The sequence below is a fragment of the Accipiter gentilis genome, chromosome 10 (assembly GCF_929443795.1).
Source record: "Accipiter gentilis chromosome 10, bAccGen1.1, whole genome shotgun sequence".
Lineage (NCBI taxonomy): Eukaryota > Metazoa > Chordata > Aves > Accipitriformes > Accipitridae > Astur > Astur gentilis.
The window spans coordinates 14,389,946-14,412,524 of NC_064889.1; the positions used below are offsets into that span (position 1 = coordinate 14,389,946).

The window sequence follows — 22,579 nt, forward strand, 5'->3', positions numbered from 1 at the left end:
AATACTTAGGTTTGGGTAGAGAATATTTTAGTTGCAATAGACAGTCTTTGTCAAAAGTAAGTGTGAAAAACTAGCAACTGGAATTAATGTTAAAAGGGTAGAAATTATTTCAGTAATGTGATAGTTATGATAAGCAAACTAAGCCAGGAGTAAAGAGGCAGATCAGAACAACATAAATTCTGATTAAGATCTGTTTCAAAGCCTGACCTTCATCAGTTGCTGACAAAATTCAATCCTTGCTGATGCCACAAGCCAGGCAAACAACTATCTAACAGAGCAACAGCTGCAGTGGGAGACATTTAAACTCTTGAAAGTACAGCTGTTCACAAATAGAAGGGATCACTCCTTCAATCTACAGAACTACATGTACAGAGAGGAGCAGGATGGTGCTATTTACTTGCAATATAAACTATTTGGTAATCCTCAGTCTATGCATCTTTTAATTACAGTCAGTTTGAAATCAAGTGTCCCATTTGCCTAACTCTCTTGCAGGAGTTCTGAAACAAATTCTGCAGTTTTGACATAGTCTCAATTTGCCCTGCTACTTTGAATGCAAAGGTATTTTGACACTTTCTTTTCTTCCTTTTATAATTAGAATAACTGGCTCACCAGTCCATGCCTATACGAGATGCCTCAGGAATGATGCCGACATGCTTATTCTAACCCTGCACTTGATATGGTAAACTGGACTCAGATTGCTAGCACTTTACATCCTCCTTTCACACCCTTACTAGATTATCAAATTACTATTTTGGCCTGAATTTACATAGATTTAGTAGGGTACCATGGACTTCATTATCAGTAAGTGAGGGAATGGAAAGAGTGAGGAAATGTGGTGGAGATCACTCTGTAAACCAATTACTAACACAGATTCTCTAGTAAAGACACTCTTTTATTAGATTCCCTCAGTTCAGCAAATGCTTATCTACCATTCAAATGGTAAACATTTCTGTCACTAAGTGGTGTCCTTGTCTCCGACAGACAGGTAATAAATAATGCAATCATTACAGAGAATTGCTCTCATTCTGAATCTACTGGCAAGTTTTTAACTCTCTGCAAACAGCACAGCTTTGCAGGGGAACAGGGCACTTTTTCCCTACATTATTTTGCTTTTAGAACACATGTAACAATAGGCCATATAACTAGCTGAAGGTTAGGAAAGTTCTTACTCCAACTGTTTCCTAAAATCAAATATTAAATACACAGTAGTAACCCAGTAGCATTTCTGCCATATACAGTCTCACATTTTGTTATTTTGCATTTGTTTTTACTGATTATACCAACCTGCTTTATTACCTACTTTGTACAGAAAAGAGCAAGCCACTGAAAAAACATCTGGTTAAATCTCAAGACACTCACAAATGACATAGAATCCTAAAGAAGGAATCCATGTTAAACCTCAGGTGAAATCCTGGACTTGCTGAATGGAGATGCCAAGAGCTTACTTTGATAACATTGGTTTGGTTGTGTCTGTGAGTACATACTATGGTACAGACTTTAATTTTCATCATCATACTTTTCTTCACAAGTTCCCTCCCTGATTTAATGCACAAGATGGATAACTAACATTTTGTGCCTTTTGAATATTTTACTTCACAGCATTAATAATGTTTCAGTGTAGAGTGTGTATATATGTGAGCCTGGGTTTTTAAAATTCCATCACGGGAGCGTTTTTGCACCTACAATACGCAATAGGGACAGTACGTGTTGCATCTATCATGCCTATTTAACTAGAGAAACTCACAGCTGTAGAAGGCAGCTGTGAGCCCACAGAGGCACCTAATGTTTTGGGCCATGGCAAAAGATTTGCCATGTAGGGGGTGCTGAAAAAATTGTTTCTCTGTAAAGCTTCATTTCACTTTAGGATTTTGGAAATATTCCTGGTTTATTTTCCTTGTCTGCTGACTCACAACCTCCATACTTAGGTCCCTGTCCCTTCCTCAAATTTCCCCAGTTCCCTTTCTGAACTTTATCTCTTCAGTGCTGGCCTCTCTCTTCCTCTGCACATTCCCACCTAAAGCATTTTTTCCCCAAATTCTGATCAATCACTATCTCTTCTCTTTGCACATCCAGCTCGCTTTCAGATGAGTTATAGACTACCTTACACATATACGTGTAGGGTTACCTACTACTAAGTGATACTGCAAGTCCTTTCATTATGTACAGGTATATATCTACGTAAGTTGTTAAGTAATGTGCCATTATATTTGCTGTGCATTTTTATTAATCCTTTTAACATTCTTTTCTTTCTAACTTTAACTGGTAGCATCTTTACATCAGAAAATGCAGTGCTTCGTGCACTGCCATCTAACTAGGTGTCAACAGGTAGTTACTGGAAGTCTACTAATAATTTCAGCTTCATTGTGGTTTAATCAAGGAGCGCAACTTGTGGCGCAAATCATAGAGAGGACCATATAATTTGCGCAATCTAGTTCTTTTCCATTACTAGATTTTAATTAGAGATATAAAGAAATATTTGAATAAGGGGATAATTTTCCATTCTCAACCAACCTTTGTTCAATGAGGTATATAGGTAGTATCAGCAGATCAATAAGCCACAGTTTCAAAATTATTAAAAAAAAAAAAAAAAAAGGCTGAAAACTGTTCTCCAAAATCTGCCTTCAGGTGGGCTCCAATTAGAAGGAACTAAAAATGTTTTCTAAGATTAAAAGAGAAGCAAATAGATAGGGTAATAATGGATATATATTATCATGGCAACAAAACTTATTCTTGCTTTAGATGTTTTTCATAAATTATTTTTTCATAAATTATTTTTATATGGTCCAAACAATGTTTAACCACCAAGTAAATTACAATAATAGTTATGCTATATATAGACCTATGTGAAGGGTTAAAAATGGCTAGCTTGTTTGACCGCTTCAAAAGAAAAGAAAAAAGCACAGAAGAATTTGCATAATCCAGTCTTGAATTATATGTAATATACACAGGTATCTATGTATAGCTACAAGCTGAGTTAAAAGCTAAACACGAATACGTCATTTTATATTCATTGCTACAAATGTAAAATGTAATTATTACATGTAAAGTCATAGGAACAATAGTTTTCTGCAAGTTTTTCAGACAATACTTAAGCAAAGTTCCACAAATCTACATCTTAAAGCTGATTCTTATCCAACCATCTGTGTATATAAAAAGGTGCCACACTTTTTTTTATTTTTATTTTTTAAAAGAATATATTTAAAATCAGGTAGAAGAAATCACTACGTGGTAAGTATTTTGGTAAAAGTAAAATCTGAATACAAATGTATGGATCACTTCAGAAAGAGAGACTTTTGAACTTCACACCTGGTAATAAATAAGATAAATGGTTCTCCTCAGTATTTTCTCATATCAGTTCTATATTTTTTGTACCTCCACCAAAAACGTACTGTTACAATTCAATTCTGTGACAACATCTTAGGTTATGATAATCACAGTCTGAGTGTCCTGATGTCATCACAAGTAGGATTCCCTGAAGTTGAGGGTTATCAAGCTATGAATAACAAGGAGACCTGTCATAACCATATACTGTGCAAACTCCATTCAGAAAGGAAGGAGTCATCTGACTGCCATTGCATTATTTTTTCATTCCATCTCCTTCAAAAATCAGTATCATGATACTCCATTGTCCTCATGAAAAAAGCCTGGATGCCTTTACCTTTCAAGTTTATTACTGACTGAACTAAGGTATTCCCAACCTTTGTTTTCCCTAAAATAAGCTGGATAAAAAACATCTGCTGTAGTTAATTAACAAAAACAAAAAAAAAGTTTTTATATAGTTGTCAACTATTTGATAGTTTGGTTTTGTTTTTATATAGTTGTCAACTATTTGATAGTTTGGTTTTGTTTTGGTGGGGGTTTTGGGGTTTGTTGTTGTTGTTGTATTAGTATCTACTGCATCTCATTCCAATTTTCCTGTAGATTTAAATCAGCTCAATATGATCTGGCTGAATAGGAGGAAACAAAGAAATGAATGATGTTTAAGGGATCTGTTTTGAGAATTGCTAGGAAAAATTTATTGTTGTAATTTCAATATGATTTTAATAACCCATACCAGTTACCAAAACCAAAAAGACATTCTTACAGCCAGGCAGGCAAATGATTCATAATTATGGTTTTTAATCTTAAGTTTACACTTAAGTTTACATCCTGAAAAGATAAATCCAAACTGAAGTGCCATATTCCTTATCTGTCTTTTGTTTTTACTGCCTTGTTAAATGAGTTTATTTTGCATGCATATTGCAGTGTTTTTCAGATATCAGTGTTGATGGAAGATTTGCACAAACAGTAGCACTTACATCTTTTGCATGTAGCAAACGTTAACCTTGATCTAATCCTGATTTCTGAGATGAGGGAACTAAGGATAACGATTTAACCATAAGAACATTTAGCACCTTCACATCTGCGGAATTTTTTCCATAGGACGTTCCAATCCCATTTTAGCTATTGCTGCAGGGCATTAAAACCCAACATCTTATGTTTAAAGTCTGATACAGAGACTTTTATCTTCCTACTGTCTTAAATTCTGAAAGTTCTGGAAGATGTTCTAAAGCAAATTTGAAATGGATCAGGGAACAAGAAACAGCAGAATGATAGTTTCTTAGCAGGTATGTGTTGCCCTGAGGGCAAGCTGGACAAAATGGAGGTTTTTTTAAAAAGTCACATTCATGACCCAATGCCAAACCTGGGTGGTACATATTACAACAGGTCAGCCTGGAGATGAGGAAAGCACGGATCCCTATAGTCATGTTTTCATCTAAAAGGACAAAAAGTAATTTCCTATGTGAGTGAAAAGGAAATAGACTTTATTAAGCTGTTTCTACTTGAGCTGAAGGCACAATCTTCATAATTGGAAGCAAAGTGCTTGCAATTCATTTCCACTTTTTCTTTTCAGCATGTGCACTGTAGCAATGCTGTGGATAACCATCTATCAACTAGGAAGCAGGAACCAATGCATAGGTTAACATAAAGGGCACAGGTTTATATATTAAAAGATGGCTTACAGCATGTGCATTTTGCACATTTTCATGTTTCCTGTGGTCCTGATACCTTAACACATTTCTTCAAATACAGTCTCGCCAAAGAAATGCAAAATCACTAGCATTTTAGGTGGACAATTTCTATATATAATTAAGGACTTGCTTGGAATTGGATTTGCAAAGCCCTGGGCAAGCACATTGGTAAGAACATAGAGGAAGAAATGCCAGTCGAGCTGAGTCTTCCATAAAACGAAGACAGTTCAGTTTGAGAGAGATATTAGTTATGCTTGGTTTAAACAGAAGGGGGTTGGATCATTCAAGGGATCAGAGATTTATGTAAAGAAACCTGGCTTGTATATGCAAATCAAGATGGCATCCTTTCATTAAAAATATGCAGTTCTACTTGTATAGCAAGACATGAAACTGTATGTTTAAATAAAACTGCAGTTAAAGCATTGTGGAAAAAAGTTATTCTATTATTAGAAAATGTGAGGATATGAATGTTATCAGCAGTAATTAAACTGCATTGTTCACTGACTAAACTTAGAGTTACCACCTTATTTAAACTGCTTTTCATGTATTCTAAATACAAAACTTCATAAAGATCTGAACTGAAGCACCACTTTAAAAATACACTTAGTAAGTAATTTATTTTTTCAGAGCGAAGGGAAATACATGCTTATGCCTGGACTGTGAGTAGCTCCAGCTTTCTGGAACTAAAACCTCAGGTATGTATTTTTTCTCCTCTTACTGTCAGAAACAGTAAGTTAGCAAGGAATAGGAAAAATTAAAAACAGTATGGATCCAAAAGTGAAAGGTAGTATTGCACATAAAAGACCCAGAGTATTTACAAAAACATTTCTACTTGCATCCTGCTTTGCTGAGTAAAACACAGATTACCTTTTATCCTCAATTGCTTTCTTTATAATACACAACAGATAAGCCTTTTGAATTCCACAAATTTTTTTCATTGCTATCATTCTGAATTCAGACTGTGGAATGGATCAGAGAACATACTGATATAAATCCAGCAAATGTACTGGCAAAAAACGAACTGGGATAAATCACTTCAGGCCCCACTTCTTGTCAGAAGGGTGGTCACAGGTTGACAAGATGCAAATCAAACTGGAAATAGCTGGAATCACAGTTTACAAGGCTTAATGAAAGCCATTTTGTGTATCTAGTGCAGGCATCCAGCCTTTGAAATCCCCAAGTGCCTTACCTTTCGTATCATAAAGGTGCAAATATTAAGCCTTTTGCTGAACTAGGAAAATTAGGCTGAGCCACAGAATACGGGGGACAGCTCACTATGCTGAAATGGAGATATTGATAAGAAAAGCTGATCAACTTTGGATTTCGAGTGAAAATGGTTAAAAAAAGAAAGCAAAGAGAGTGACAAATGGGATTAATCCAAGTGAGCACTAAGAAGGAAGTTGAGGATGTTAAGGAAGGAAATGACTCATTCTCTGTGTTTGTGTATAGGAAAGACTGAGTAAGGTTGCCTGGTGCCATACAACTTTATGCTCAATTTGGATCACTCCAGTGAAAAACCCCAATTTAATTATGTCCCCCTCACCACAAGGTGGCATATATGTACTCCCTATGATTTTTAACTGCCTCTACAGTTTACTCAATTTTTAAGAAGTAACTGTTATCCATTTCTCAGAGAGGAAGGAGTGGGGGTAGAATAAAAGCAGAGAATTATAAACTGCATTATATTATCAAGTATAGACAACTAAAGGTAAGTAAACTATTCTTAATATGTGGATTAGTTCCAAACTTTCCTTGTTACTATTATTTACTAAAGGGACGTATACTCACATCAACAGTGTGGAAATTAAACAGGATAAGGGGCTACTGAAAACTTGGCTTTGGTACGTTTTACAAATACATCCACCAGAAACTCAGCAGAATTTAAGGGTAAAATGGAACATGGACTTCAGATAGCAGACTGGTGCCAAAGATGGAAATAAGCATACAGAAGCAGAAAACAAGGCATATCTACCCATTATTTTGATTCTCTGTATTTTACGCCTGCTGGTCACCCATTGGTTGGTATGCAGTATAAGGGTTTTTCTTGCATTGCTGCCACTTTTCATTCTTGTGGTGTGAGTTTGGAGAACTAGTAACTATGGACACTAAGGAAGGCTGTTCCCTAGTAGTAATTTCTTCTTCATGCTGATAAAGGTTGTGTTTGACTGTCAGACTTTGAAACATCCAAATATACATTCTCATTTTCATCTAGTGGGTGATCAAATAAAAACCTCAGTGCAGTTGTTTCTCTTTTCAAATCCATGATATAAAAATACACTGCATCATCTATAATGGCCACAGTACACCCTTCTCCACAGAACATAATGGACCCACATGTTTCATATATCCATCAGAAAGGCACTAAGCAGACTACGAATCCACCAAACTGCAGAAGAGATCTGAAAGCAAACTGAGATAAATATGTGAGTACAAAAGAGAGAAGGAAGAATTTTTTAAGGACAGAAAAATACTGACCTAAATCAAAGCACAGAAATACTAGCTAGCATACGAAGCAATTTCTATCCACACACCACAAAATATATGTTTTTAGAAAGTAGATTCTTGGAGATTTAAAGTATAAACTATGTACATAGCTCCCTCTGATGACCATTGGACACGATACAATGCAAGTCTTTTATTTTCGTTCGTGCATTCAACTGACAGCTGACTGGTTAAATTCTAATTGCTTCCAAGTGAGGTCAGCAAAGGTATTTATCGAAAAGGACTGAACAACAGGCTCAACACACACATGCACGCGCACGCATAAGCACATACACACCATCTCTCCAGCGTGTTGATTTATGGAAACAATTATAATTCTGGTGGAGTCTTTCTGAGCTGAGAAGTTTGTAGCTACACTAGAGTGTCTCATGTTGCAAAAAGCAGACAACAGAAATGGAGTACTTGAGTATTCAGCTCTTATCAACAAGAACAAGTAAGTTATCTGTACTTTACAAGAACATTCAACAGTTTCTAATAGCTAATAACTTTTATCTTAATTTGTATATGCTAGATACTAAAAAAGCATTAAGAAAACTATTTCTATTAACAAACTGAAAAGGGTGGGAATAAAAATACAGGGCTAAGACTATGAGGTCTGTTTTGAAATGTGAACTAGACAAAACTTATCTGCTAGACTGTGCTAATAGTGAATATATGGGTATGAAGTACTCAGCAGAATTTTACCATGCATGAGAAAGTAGTTCAACTGAATCAATAGGGGATTTCTGGAAGGACTTAAAACTGAAGACAGAACTATGTTTACAATCAGTTTAAATGTCTGTTCATGTAAAAAGTTGTGTGAGAGAGATCTATTGTATATACCTCTGCATATTTTTAATAATCAGCTTAGCATGTCATACATTTATGTATAGTACTTTTCAATAGCATAATGTATCCTTGCACGTTTGTAACAGTTGAGCATAAAAACTTATACATGCACCTTTTCTCACAGATCTTTTACTTTCAGTGCAAGCAGCAAATTCAAGTAGTACAGAAGGTCATGACAACAAAGGTTTTTATAACTTGTGTCTTTAAAGGATATTCTGACTGAAGAGATATTTAAGAAGCTCTTCTATTTCGCCATTAACTATTAAGGAATAACGATCAGAATTCTAGAAGAGGGAACAATCTCATTTAAATGAATCTGTAACTCGTAAAGACAGAAGGCAGGTCGGTGACCTAAGAGCAACAGTCTACTTGAGATTTAATTTTCATTATGTTGTTCATGAACACCCAGAACACTGCACTATAATGCACAAATGGATACTGACATGGATCCTGCCAATTTTGCTCTACAGATCATACTTTTACATTATCTTTCTAATGGGCACTATATCTTTAGCTTGCAATGACATGACTCCAGAGCAAATGGCTACAAATGTGAACTGTTCCAGCCCTGAGCGACATACCAGAAGCTATGATTATATGGAAGGGGGGGATGTAAGAGTGAGAAGACTTTTCTGTCGAACTCAGTGGTATATGAGGATTGATAAACGAGGCAAAGTAAAGGGGACAAGAGAAGCAAACAACAACTACAGTAAGTAATACTTTTCCTTTTCCTATTTCAAAGTTTTTAGAAATTTATACATCATTGTTTCTGATTCCTTGATTTATCATAATTTTAGAAGAATTTTGTGTAGGGTACTGACCATTGTATAAGACAAGTTTTCCAATTAATCCTACAGCAGGACATTTGTTATTGATTTTGAAATGCGTCATTTTAAATACTACATTGTAGATCTGCTAATGCATTAGTTACAGCTGGTAACTATTAGCAAACAGAGAGCCTATTTTAACAAGTGAATTAAGGTTGTAAGTATGAAAATGTATAACCACAAACTCTGCTCATAAAATACTTATGAAACATTAAACCACATTTATATAGTCCACAAACTACCTAAAAGTTTGGTGTGTTTGAGTTAACAATTAAAACATATGCAATACTAGAAAGTTCAATGGAAAGAATTATGTAAACTCTCTTGCAAAATCTTTTAGATAGTCTGCCAAGCCAGGAACAAAATCTATTATAGTTTCTGCAGTTCATTATTACAATGATCATGATGCTGAAAAAATATTCTCTCCCCTTTCTTCCAAAAATATGACTCATCTAGAGAGAATGGACATATAATATTTTGCAAAGCTGTACCAAATACAATTTTTGAACTGGCAAAAGAATTGTTGTACTAATCTGTATTTTTCACACAAATACCTATGTATCTTCCATTTAGACTTGAAGGAATCTATTTTACAGTCACTATTTTTGCTACTTTAGCTTTCATGTTATTACAAATATATTGTTTATTTAGAGAAATATGACACTTATTTGAAAAGACATTACTTTATTAAGATACAACAGGAAAATACATAGGATTATATTGCATGTTTCAAAACGAAATTATAAGGAAAAGGGGGCAGAGACATGCTGGTCTAGTGTTTATTGTCAACTGAAAGGACAAATATATATTCAAGGATGGTATTAAATACAATTTTAATGTAGGTTGTACCTATTATTGTGCTTTTTATAAGAGCAGCAGCAAAAGAAATCAATAAATCCAACTTCAAGAACTGTTAGCGTGATTCAGCTTTCAACCAAAGTTGACTGCTTATTTTCTATAAGAACAGCACTTTTGCAAGCTAAGCGCCTGGCTAGTGGGCTTCATAATTTATTTCTTTTCTTCATGACTACATTAAGAGCTTGGCAACTTGCGTGGCTAAAACATCATTGACCAACATTATTGTTTCTTTTAAAATTTGTTTCCATATGTCTCCTTTCTTCCTACACTATTACATAGCAAATAAGCATACTCCTCTGAAAGACAACACGTGGCCAGCAGCCAAATACGTTATTTGGTCCATATTCAAGAAGACTCCCATTGAATTTCAGGAGGACATTGCTACAATACAGATCCATAGGGCTAGTTTTGGAGTGAAATGTTGCTCCCGTAAAAATCACTGGAACAAAATGTACTGACTGTTGAAATTGTTTCTTCTAAATTTTTGCAGATAAGTGAATATCCACAGTACCCATTTTTTTCTCTTATTATTTACAAATACTTTAAAGCGATTATGACAGCATATAGAGCTGAATAATTATAGAAATTTGCTTTTTTGTTGTTCCATGATGCTTAAATAAAAATTTTGTTAGTAATTTAGCATTATTTCAAATTCAAGTACAGGTTCTCAATTCTCTGAAGGAGCCCATGCTGCTGAAGCCCACTGACACCCTGAAATGTTCTGTAGTGAAACCATTAGAGAATATCAGATCATTTTGTGCTAAAGGCAACCCATTTTCTTGTAGTTTTCTGAACACTTTATGAATATTTAGTGATGGTAACTATTAAAAATTACAGAAAGGCAACCTCGAGTCATTAAACCCTTACATTTATATTGCAGTGAAAAAATAATTTTGAATTCTTTTTCTGGTAAATGCAACAAGTATCAGGAGAAAAAACAATCAATACTTGAATGGTTTATCTGGTAACTGATGTGCGCTATGATGAACTGTCTCCACTAAATTTAACTAAAGTATGTGGGAAGTCTCCCACCATCTTAAGTTTAAGTCTCTTGCTGTAATTTATCTGTTGCATACTAGGAAATAATATCCAAATGCTTTTGTTGGACAAGTAGAATAGGGAAATATAGACAAAGAGGACTGGAAAAATGTAAACACTGATAACTTGAATTTTCTGAGAAAGTAAAAAAATTATTGTGAAAAACTTTTTTTTGGTCACATCCTCTATTGAACAGAATATGTAAGAAGGCTTTTTGAAGATGTGTTTATGGCTCTCTACTAAAATACCCATAAAGAAAATACTACCATGGGGGGTGGGGGGGGCGGGGGGGGGGAACAGACCAAAAAAAAAAAACCCCCGAAACCCTCACCTGGATTAATACACTTTCCCTAAGCAAAATTTTTAACATTAGAAGACTAAACAGGCTGTTTTTATCCAGGGTCTCTGAAAAGCAGCATATGATCTTTAAAAGCCTCATATCTCAGGGTAAAAAAACATCATGTTCCATGATTTCCAGTTCTGAAAGTTAGTAAAAGGTAAATCAAATTTGTTTCTCAGGATGGAATCCCAGCACAGTTGCAGTCAAATTAATCAATGGGTATGAAGAGTGTTGTTCTGAGAGGTAACTATTTTATCCTAATTTTCCACTTACATAATAAATAAAGGGTATCCTTTTCCCTTTTGAATCACTAACATGTGCTACTAAAGTGAAAACAAGAAAAAAGGTCACATTTTTAACTATCATAACTTCGCTTCATAAAGGAAGCTTCATTGACAGTTTTGCAGACAGTCAACTGCTTGTTTTCAGCCCATGAATTGTGAAGCATGAATAATGTGAAGAGCAATCTTCACACTGAGAAATGTCTGTAGAATAACTTCATCGTAACTCTGGCAAGTGCCAAAATTCACAGAGCTTCTCTCATCAGTCGGGGCTATAAACGTTAGAATGCCAAGACAGTGAGGAATTAGGGTCTTTGTATTTCAAACTTCTCTAGTAAGTTACAGAATAAATACATATACACATCCTATGAAAGTAACAGCAAAAATAATGGAAGTGTTAAAATTTCCTAAGATTTTAGTTCAAAAGCCACTGTATTAAATGTATGTAGATTGAAATTCCATGACAAAATTAAATACTGAACCAAATCCTCACTAACCAATTCTAATTAATCTGTATTTATCATTCACTTGTTTCAAAACGCATTAGAAGTTAACTGCTTAGTCCAAGAAATGTGTGTGTACTGTTTTCAGTGAAAGCACATTGTTGAATCCTGTTTACAACAATGACGACCTTGTTAGGTACCTGAAGAATATTACTCTGTACACAATTCAGAAAGCAGTAGAGCCTTCTGGTGGACATAAAGGTGATAACTCAAGAGTAAACTAAGCAAATCAGAGGACAGTGATCTTCATTAAGCAGAGGAAATAATTTGTACCTGACAGCTTTGCTTTCATTCTGAAAACTAAAAGGCAGAGTGAGAACTGAGAGTCACATACTGAAACACTAAAGCAAGAATTAGGAAGCAGCCAAGAGATGAGGTCACCCAGAAAAATCTGTCATTATTCATAAACATTTTTCCAATCACTTATTATACCTTGTCCAAGCCTAAACTATATGCTTTTTATTAAAAAATAAACTTTGTATCTTGTTCATGTAAAATAATCTAAGTGGGCACACAAAACAGACTTTTTGAATTCATGATTGTAAAAAGTGAGAGTGACTGAACAAATCTTGGAGATAACACGACAATTTGTTAACCCTTTATCTTTGATGGAAAATAAATGTCTCATTATTACTGCTTACTCCTTCTTCCATTTCAGTTCATGTTTATGAATTTTGCCAGATTTTATTCAATTTTGTTCAGAAAAAAAGGCAGCAAAAATCAGAGTTTATTTTGACTCTACCCAAGAAGATTTACAACTACGGCTGGATGATGCTTTAGGACTTTCCATGCTCTGTTGCCTTTGGAATCTCATTTTAAAGACTTCAAAGGGTCTCTTAGTTACTAGAAAAGCCTTCCCGGAACCTGAATCCTAAGATGTCTGATCCTATCATATTCCATGTGTGCTCTAAACCCAGAAAGTGCCTATTTCCTCTTCTTTTCAGTGGATAAAGCCAACGAAAAAAAGTAAAAAAAGAAAAGATAGTCTAGTGAGATCTTGGCACAAAATGGCTGAAATCTTGATTAAAATTTTTATCTTGGAAAACTACTTCTATTTTGATCAAAATCCAACAAGTCACAGTTCTCAGCAATATTAAATCAACCCTAACTGATGACAAAATATACTTTATATGCATGTTAGTGGTTAAATACTCAACTTGCTTAGGAATCAAAATTATTTCTAATAGCATTTTATATATATGCTTCTTAGGGTAAAACAAATGTTGGACTATGTATGCTGTGCCACTATACAAATTTTATTTCTGTTTCTTAAATACATATTACATAGAGGAGCAAGAAGATTCAGTATCTGAAAATCAGATACATCAAGGCAGGTATTGATGTACCAGATTCAGTTAAGGGTTATGTGTGTTCCAACCAAACAGAAAGTCTGTCTTTGCAACTCCATTCTTGATTTTTCAGAGGTTGTCGGTCCAGCCAATACATTGGCATCAGGAGAAAAATCTTCACTAATGTGAAAGTGCCTTTGCTTCACATTAGCAGTCTGCTAAGCTTCTTGGTTATAACAGAGAGAGTTTTCATTCAAATGGCAATATATGTGTATCCTCTCAAAACTTTGCCTACAGTGCCAAGGATGACTTTCTCTCCTACAGTGATTAATCAGATCTAAATATAACAGATTTCCCTGCTCTGTCTAGCTCTTTGTCTAGCACTGGTGATATATACCACCCTTCAAGTTTCAACCACCAGAAGAGACTCTATGCCTATACGTTACCCTATACCTTATCACAAATCCCAGCTTTTCACCATCAACTGCTGATGAAGATGGGTTTTAGCAAAGATGCAGATAACAGAAGCAGCTGACTTATGCCTGTCTTACAGCTTCTACTGGCTTCTTCGATAAGAGTACACTTTCGGGGAAGTGAGGAGAAGAAAGGAGGGAGTAAAATCTTGAGCCATTGCAGCAAGATTCTTCAGATCTCATGTATCTGTGTCGAGATCAGTGCTCAGCTGACACAGTAAACAGGGGTGCCACAAACACAGTTAAAACCATTAATAACTTCTGAATATACCTCCTGAATCTTCACCACCTTCTTTATTCCATGGTATTTACCAGCTGAAAAATATGTGTAAAGTCAGAACAGTAGCAGTTTATACTCACTTTCTTCTCTGAACACAAAATGATTGCATAAGCTCTGAGGAGAGAATCAAACCTCTGGGCTCATGCACAGGCAGCAGCTTCACAAGCTAACATACACACCAACAGCGCTATGTCTGCCTGTGTGCGTTTCAAAACTGGGGTATGAGCTAAAATCAGTAAGAGCAGTGAAAAACACTGAAGCTGAATCTATACACGTTGTGCTTGAACTGATTCTTTTGACCTTGATACACCTGTGTTAATTCAGCTGTGACCTGGCAGTTTTTCTGAATCTCTCAATATTGAGATTTATCAGAAATGAGAAATGTTATATTTTTATGGAACCATCAATCAAGTTTAGCAGCCAACTGCAGATGCAGTTACAGGATACATTTAAAAAGATAAATTGCAGCCCCTTCTCCCTCACAGCTTTTTTCCCCCATTGTTTACAATTTCTGAATGTACAAAAAATTCAGTATTGTATCATTAAGCATGTTATTGCTCCATCCTAAAGAAAATATGCTGAAGTGGCCCTGACCTGAGACTCCAGAGACTTGAGGCTAATCCAAACTTTTAAGCAATATGCTTACAGACTTTGAGAAAAATCTTCAAACTCTCTGTGCCTCTATGAAAAAGAATTATTCACCTCTGTGTAAAGAGCTTTAAAAATTACTAGTGAAAAAACTTCCAAACCTACAAAAGAATTGTGTGTAAATGTTATAGATATTAAATACTTTTATTATAGGATATTAATTGACTAATAGAATATTAACTAAAATAACTGAAGTCAGTAGCTAGACAGAAAAACACAGAGCTCAGATGTATCTTAAGGAAGCAATTTTCCATATGGCCAAATAGAATTTGGTAGGAAATTTAATTCCTTATACAGTCAGTCTTGCAAAACAAAACCAAAATCCAGATATCTCCCTTCACAGCTTCCAGCTTTCTGTATTGTTTGAGTATCTGAAAGTGATTTTTTTTAGATTTCTAGGATCCCTGAGTACAGAACAAAGCTGGTTTTCCCCTCCATCTTTCTTAAAGCTCAGGAAGACCCAAGACATCCTAAACCATATCATTATACTGTTCCACACCACAGGATGTATCAACTAGTAGTATATTTGGAACACGTTCCTCATCAAAACAAAATAGGTTTAGACAACGAAGGTTGTTACTCGTCTTGGGTGGTTCACTGCTTTCATTGCATAATTGACTGTCTATATTTGGCAACTGTATTTCAATTGTCTTTTTTGACCTTTGACTTTATTTTTAATTTTTAATTCTGGGTATGAGCTGATGGAAAGGTCAAGTTAGCCTTCTGGTGTATGTTATTTAGAAACATTATTAAGAAACAGTTAACAGTGAAAATTCCTATAGTAATAACATAATAGAGGTTAACAATCATAGCACTGAATTGTCACACTTTAAAACTTTCATAACACATGACATCATTTATACAAATGGAAAAAATTCTTTACAACAATTGGTGCTGAAAAGTTGGAAGTGGATATTCACAGAAGTGGGCTACAACTTCATGAAAATACACCAAAAAAGCAATAAAAATACCAATGCAATCAATACGCTCTCTTGACTATTATTTAGCTTTTGAAACAAAGGACAAAATGAGGATTAAATTGTAATGGGATTTTCTTTTTTCCCCAGTATTGACACACTGCCTATGACATGACTCTAGTACCTGCACAGTTTATCAACAAAAGACTACAATATTCTAAACAGGTTGAATCAGATGATCAGATGGGTAAATCCCAGTTAACATCAGCAAAGCTATGTCAATTTATTCCAACAGACCATTTGGTCTTTAAAGTTATAGTGGGAATCTGACAATTCAAAAACAGGATGAAATTATTAAAAAGTCTAGATATTCTGTTAAAACCACTGAAATTTTCCTTCGGTATGCAATCTTTCAAAATTAAGCACAGTCAGAACATCATTAGATCAATGCAAAACTATAAACAAAACCACAGAAAACATGACCATTTCATAGCATTTATAACCACAATAACTTCAACAGGGAGTGAACAAACACTGCTCATCTCCTTCAATCAAAACACTTTTTGAATACACCCATTACCCATGGGTTCTTTTTAAGGAATTTCCTAGTGTTAGTACTTCAACCTTTAATAACATACACGCCTTACCTTACTTCCATTTTTGGTAAGCTAGCTTGCTTTCTTTTAAACATTTTAATAGACACTGGGAGGTGCTATAGACTATAAAAAGAAGCTGATCAGACTTGTCCCTGGCCATTTTGATACCTTGGACTTTTGATATTTGTCTAATTAGAAGGCAATGTATTTCAAAACAGAAAAAACCCACCTGCTAACATGAGGCATATTTTCATTAGTAACCTGTGCTAATTTTATAAGTTTTTATGACCTCTAAATGTCAAGTGGGATTTGATAGTAACTTTTTACGGCAAAAAAAAAAAAAAAGCAAATAGAGAACTTCATGATTGTTAAAGACAAAAATTATTACAGATGAACATACATACTATCTAGAGCTGAAGATATTAGGGGAAAAGATAATCACAATCAACATCAAATTTTGAAAAGGTTGCATGTGAATCTGTGCAGAAGTCCCAGAGCTGCTCAGGTGAACTGGAACCATAATTCTGTGGGCTGTTTGTATGCACAGCTGTAAGCAATGTAGTGGCAAATGTGAAGTTTTAGAAGCTTGTCAGGTGTGTGAAAGTGCTCACTACAAGAGCTTTCTGGCTTCTTGCATAACACATGCACAACATTGCATTATGATGATATATTTGCCCTTTAAGGGGTCTACACGAACTCTAAGGGTGGCAATGTTCAGGCTCTTTAGCTAGCCACTAAGCAGATGGGTTTGGGAGAAAACATGGATCTAGCTAAGTCAAGGGAAGAAGGCTGCACAGAGTGGGGAATAGACTGATTCCATCCAGTGCTTGTGTAGCTTCTGCAGCAAAAACCTTGTGAAAACAAGAGTTGTATACCCTGACAGAAGCTGTTAAATAAAGTAGAAAGGACAACTGAATCCTAGAGAGTGCAGCCAGTACTAGTACAATTGGAAAGTGCAACTTTCACCAGCAAAAGCAACTTCAACTCGGCCATGCTAATTGATTTCCTTTGGAATAGCCTATGCAGCATAGGGACTGCACATAACATCCAAGGTGATACAAAGAAATCCAAGCAGTTCTTGAGTGCTTATTGGTGAGACTTTACAAGGATTTAGGGAACTAGCTGTGTAAATGCAGCACATAATGATTCAAATAACAAGACTTACTTGATAGGGCCACCTCGCAACAAGAGACAGATTTACACTGTGGGAAAGGCCAGTACAAGATCTTCCTTAGCAGCAGTCCTTTACATTTGCTTATGTGGGGAAACTGCACCTGAGAAGCCTTGAAGTCATCACAGCCATATCACTTTCCAATGCTACTGCAAAAAATTGTAATATTACCTTTACATAAGCACAGGGACAAATACCCATGCCCAAAGTGAGATTCATCACAACTGAATTCCCCACCCAGCACTGTTGCTTACATTAGTTTAGCACCATCTTACCAATACCATGCTATAACGTAGTACAAAAAGAAACCTCTGCCATGTACTAAACACACTTCTGACAACATATGAACTACAAGCATGACAAATACTCAAACGGTACTCTCCCTATAAATGTTGTTACTATTCAAAAACTATATTGGATACAACTTCAAGAGGCTATTTTCAAACTAACTGGTGACAAAATGCCATTCTTCCAATTAAAGTAAGCTTCATTCTTCTAATTAAACCTTTTACATTTTTTACTAAGCATGGAGATCCTGGTCAATATTTCCAAGACTGAAAACCAAAACCAAATAAAAACGTACATAATTTCCAGGGCAAGCAAGTTCTTCTTTAGAGCACTCTAAAACACTGTATACAAGTCAGAAAAAAGAAACTTTCTTATACCTTATGTCCAAATTATGATTCCAGAAAGACCATTCATCCACTCAGGAAACAAATACTACCTTATCAGGCAAGAGACAACATAAAAAAACCATAGAGAAAACCACAGCTGGAAAAACATAGAGAGCCTCTTCCCTGTAAGGAATCCTCCTCACTGCTGGCCAGCTACAAGGGGCTAACTGTGCCCTCCTTCCTCCCACTTACTAAAGTAATCAGCTACACAGGTGTTTCAAGCCTCTTGCTCTCTTTTACATCCTGCCATCCCTACAGTACTGGTACTATGTTTTAGAGCACCAAGCATTGTGTCTGAGCATGTTTCAGCAGTCAGGAGGATAGTTTTCTTATTGAGGCTGTAAAAGACAGTCTGGCATGTTTTCCTACCTTACTAACTGTGTAACAGCCACGTAATTGGGTGAATTGATATTGGAGTTTGTAGTTAATATTTATCAATTCAAAGGAAACCAAATGTTACATGAATTTTGAGAGTAGCCTTAGGACAGTCTGTTCAAATTATAAAGTAAACAGCAAGAGTCCTAGGCCACTTATACTTGCCCCTTTAAACACCTCTTAAGTTGAGCAATGAAAATAATACAACTATTAATAAAAACATTCTTTTAAATTATTATGCCCCAATTTCAATCAGAATATTCAAATTAGCAAACTGGTGCTCAGGCTACTTGATTATAATTACCAAACTAAAATTACTTAATATGCCTTCATTTCTGACTGCATCTTTGTGTGACTTGGGAAATTCAGTCTATATTACTGAACATAACTGTCATGCAACAAAATTAAATGGGGAGAAAAAAAAAAAAAAAGATTACCACATCTTTCTAGGAAGCTATTACCACATCTTTCAAGGAAATCATGTTCTGTTAATTTTTTTAGCTAAGTAATTCAGTGTTTTGAATTTGAATTAATCTATTTTAATCATATTGTTCTAGGACACATTCTAAATGACTTAATGAGAATTTCTGAAATGGCACTTTCATCCAGAAGGAATATTGGAGGCAACATCGGTCTATACAAAATCATAAAACTAGCATTAGTCCAAACTAGACCAAAAGCAGAATTTTTCAGGTGATTCATAACATATGAGGCATAAACCCCCTAATTTAGTAAGGTGGTTAATAGCCTAGCTCTGATCCAACCAGATTATTTAAGAGAATGTGATGAGTTCCAATGGCTATATCATTTAAGCAGAAAATGATCTAGTAATAAAAGATACATTTATCATAATTATTGTGAGAAATTATTGGAGAAAGTATTCAGAACTGTTAAACATTTTGAATGTAATAAATACCCATCTTTGCCAAAATAAATCTAAATACTAATCCCACTTTTTCTTCTTATATAACAAAATATTTCAAAAACATGAGTAGGTATTCTGTACATTGTCCTTTTCAGATAGGATCTGTAGACAACCCAGAGACAATTTGCTAAAAGTGCTGACAAGTACTCAAGGGACATTTCAAGTTACATTTCAAAAAGCAATACTTAAGCCTAAACCCCACAGCATATATATGATACTTACATTTCTTAATCACTTCAGATATTTTAAAAAATGTGCAAGTAGCCACTGTTATGCAACTGTGTGAGACAAAATAAATAATAGAACCCATATTTCCTGACTTTCTGCTAATCATCTGCGAGTGATCATCTTGTATCCATAAGATACACAATTTTTTTCCCTGCTAGAGCTAAGTTAAAATGTATGACTGCCATTACAATGATCTTTTTTTCCCCTTCTCCCTCTTCACATTAGCTGTTCACTGTTTTCTGTCTGTGATACCATTTTGTTTGGGATGTTCTAATCCATATGACAAAATTTAACAAACATTAGTTTTGTACAAATTGTACATGAAAGTAATCATGCTTATTTCCCCAAACAATTAACTACATGAATTCCAAAACTAGAATGTAGGTGATGCAGGAAAATGCAGGATATTTCTGCCTGTATACAGCACTGTAAATATTGAAGATTTTGGATCACAACTTATTATATTGTCTTCTCATTCATACTTCAACAACACAGTTATGGGTACCTTCAGTTGAAGTCACCAAAGTAGAATTGCTAGTTACAGCTCCCATTTCATGAGTTCACTCTTTTCCAGCTCCAGATCCATCACAGTGGGATGGTTTCTGTTTTCCTCTTAACAGCTATCTGGCAGCTACATCCCAAACTAGCCTCTGTTAGTATATCCCTAAAGAATTACGTACACATCATCTATTGTAATCACATGTGCTGCAATTTATCTCACAGGTGGTATTGTACAAAGAAGTCCAATTTGAACCCTGGCAGACAGTGCCATATTTATTTCATTAACAGATTTCTACATGAAAAAAATACTTCCTTCTCTGTGTGCATGGTATTTGATTGAAATACATACTCAAAAACACAGAGATGTAATCAACATGAGAAAGTAATCATTGAGAAGTACAGCATTAGCTCTCTTTTCAACATACAGTCAAAATATGGCTGTTCTATTCATATTGACTTACTGATGAACTATAGAGAACTATCATTACTAGTCGAAATAGCTGCTGTTGAAAGTAAAAAATATTGCACAGCTGTGGAGGAGTTAAGTTACTGACTAGTGGAAAAGCTATCTAACCCTATGATTCATTAGGAAAAGTTTGCTCAAGAGTTGAAAGACCCACATTAGGAAAGAGACAAATATATGCCGTTTGTAAAAGCCTGGCTCTACTGAAATCAGTAAGAGTTTTGTTACTGATGCCTATCAATGGCTTGAGGAGTTAATTTTAAAAGATGCCAAATAATAACTATTGCTTCTGCAAATCCATGTGCTTTTACTTTAAGATATGGTTTCATAACATTGGTAATATGGACTGGGCATAAAGAAAAATGAAATTCCTGTTCCAGCATTAATCTCTTCCTGACTTTCAAGTCAGGATGACTTATCTGTATCTTACCAACATCTATCTAGGAGTAATGTTGCTATGTCTATTTATTCTACTCAAGATACAGGCTTAAGAGCACAATACACCAGAATATACGCAATTTAGGATACTCAACTTGAAAAATAGTTAGCTATTACATTTGCAAATTTATATTGCTCTATGAAAGAGATAAATGGAAGTTTATTCTAAGTTTTTTGGAGCTATATTAAAACCATAGATTCACATTTCTATACTGAGTAGAAACTGATTTAATTATTTATACTGAATATATATTTAATAGTAGAAATATAATCTACTTTTGTAAACTTTTTTCTACCATATAACATTTGCATTCACATATGAATCAAGAATACATTGATAGTCATAGACGAATTACTGTGGCACTAAAAGACCAAGTTAAGAACAAGAAAAGTACTTTGTTTTGTTTCGTGTGGTAAAAAACAATCGTCTTTTCAATCAACCTTGGTACTTTTTCTCCAGCTCCTTTTTGCAATACAGCTGAAATCATGAATATTTTATGCAAAGAAAGAAAAGGTTTCTTCACCACTTTAAGTGCTCGGAATAACCATAATTGTTTCAGTCAAAGCAAAAAGCATAGCAAATTCTTTACCAAGAACAGGTTTTTTGTATATATTTTAGAACATACCATTATGGGAACAGCCAAGCTCTGTGCTGTTGTAACTTTACGGTCTTCAAGGCAGCTCTAAAATTTCCTGCCCAGTTTAGTGTTACACAGTAACTTTTCTTTTACTTTTATGTTACAAATACTAGGAGAGAACACTACCATAAGGAATAGAAATTATCATAAATACAATGCAGAATCAAAAAAAGGCCTGCATGCCGAGTCTGCCAAACACAAAATTATACAAGCTTAATTCAAATCCTCCACAAAATAGAAATGTAAGAGCTGCAAACCCTTTATTTGCACATATAGCTTCTGCTGCCCAGCCTGTAGTCTAATATTAAAACCCCATTAACCTTTATCTGAGTCCTCTAGCTCTATGAACCTATGGAAGAAATCTCTACCCTGTTACTCTGCTTCCTTACAGAGAACAGTTTACTCTTCTCTGCTTGAACAAGGTCCTTGTTTAAGCCCATTAGCTGAAATGCATGTTTTCAAACATCTACGAATCACAGACCAGCTGTTTTCCAGATTTTAAGGGGTCCATATATTCTGCTACAGACTGCTTATGTATTACTTCTATAGAGCTCATCAAAACTTCAAGTCACCAATACATATAAAATCAAAATAAGAATTACGTGAATTGTAGCAAAGAAATTGAAAAGTGAAGCATTCCCGAAGGCCCCTGTCTGAAGCTGTTATCAAATGCTTGAGTAGTATGAAATCTTCCATTTGTCTCAAGATCAAGAGAAAAGTATGTCTTTATGCTTATGCCAGTGCACTGCACTGTAGTCTATCAAACAGGTTGTT

General features: G+C 35.0%; 1 protein-coding gene across 6 annotated transcripts in view; it reads left to right on the top strand.

Annotated features, from left to right (window-relative positions):
• Positions 1-7,770: 7,770 nt before the first annotated feature.
• FGF7 (fibroblast growth factor 7) overlaps positions 7,771-22,579 on the top strand; it is a 30,028-nt gene continuing 15,219 nt past the window's right edge. For 2 of the 6 annotated variants that reach the window (XM_049812507.1, XM_049812512.1), the window contains exons 1-2: positions 7,771-7,947; positions 8,813-9,051. In XM_049812507.1, coding sequence (XP_049668464.1) covers positions 7,883-7,947; positions 8,813-9,051 — 304 coding nt within the window. In that variant the 5' untranslated portion in view covers positions 7,771-7,882. Of the gene's footprint in view, positions 7,948-8,466; positions 9,052-22,579 lie in introns of all 6 variants that reach the window. The other 4 variants (XM_049812511.1, XM_049812509.1, XM_049812508.1 and 1 more) reach the window with 4 other exon arrangements.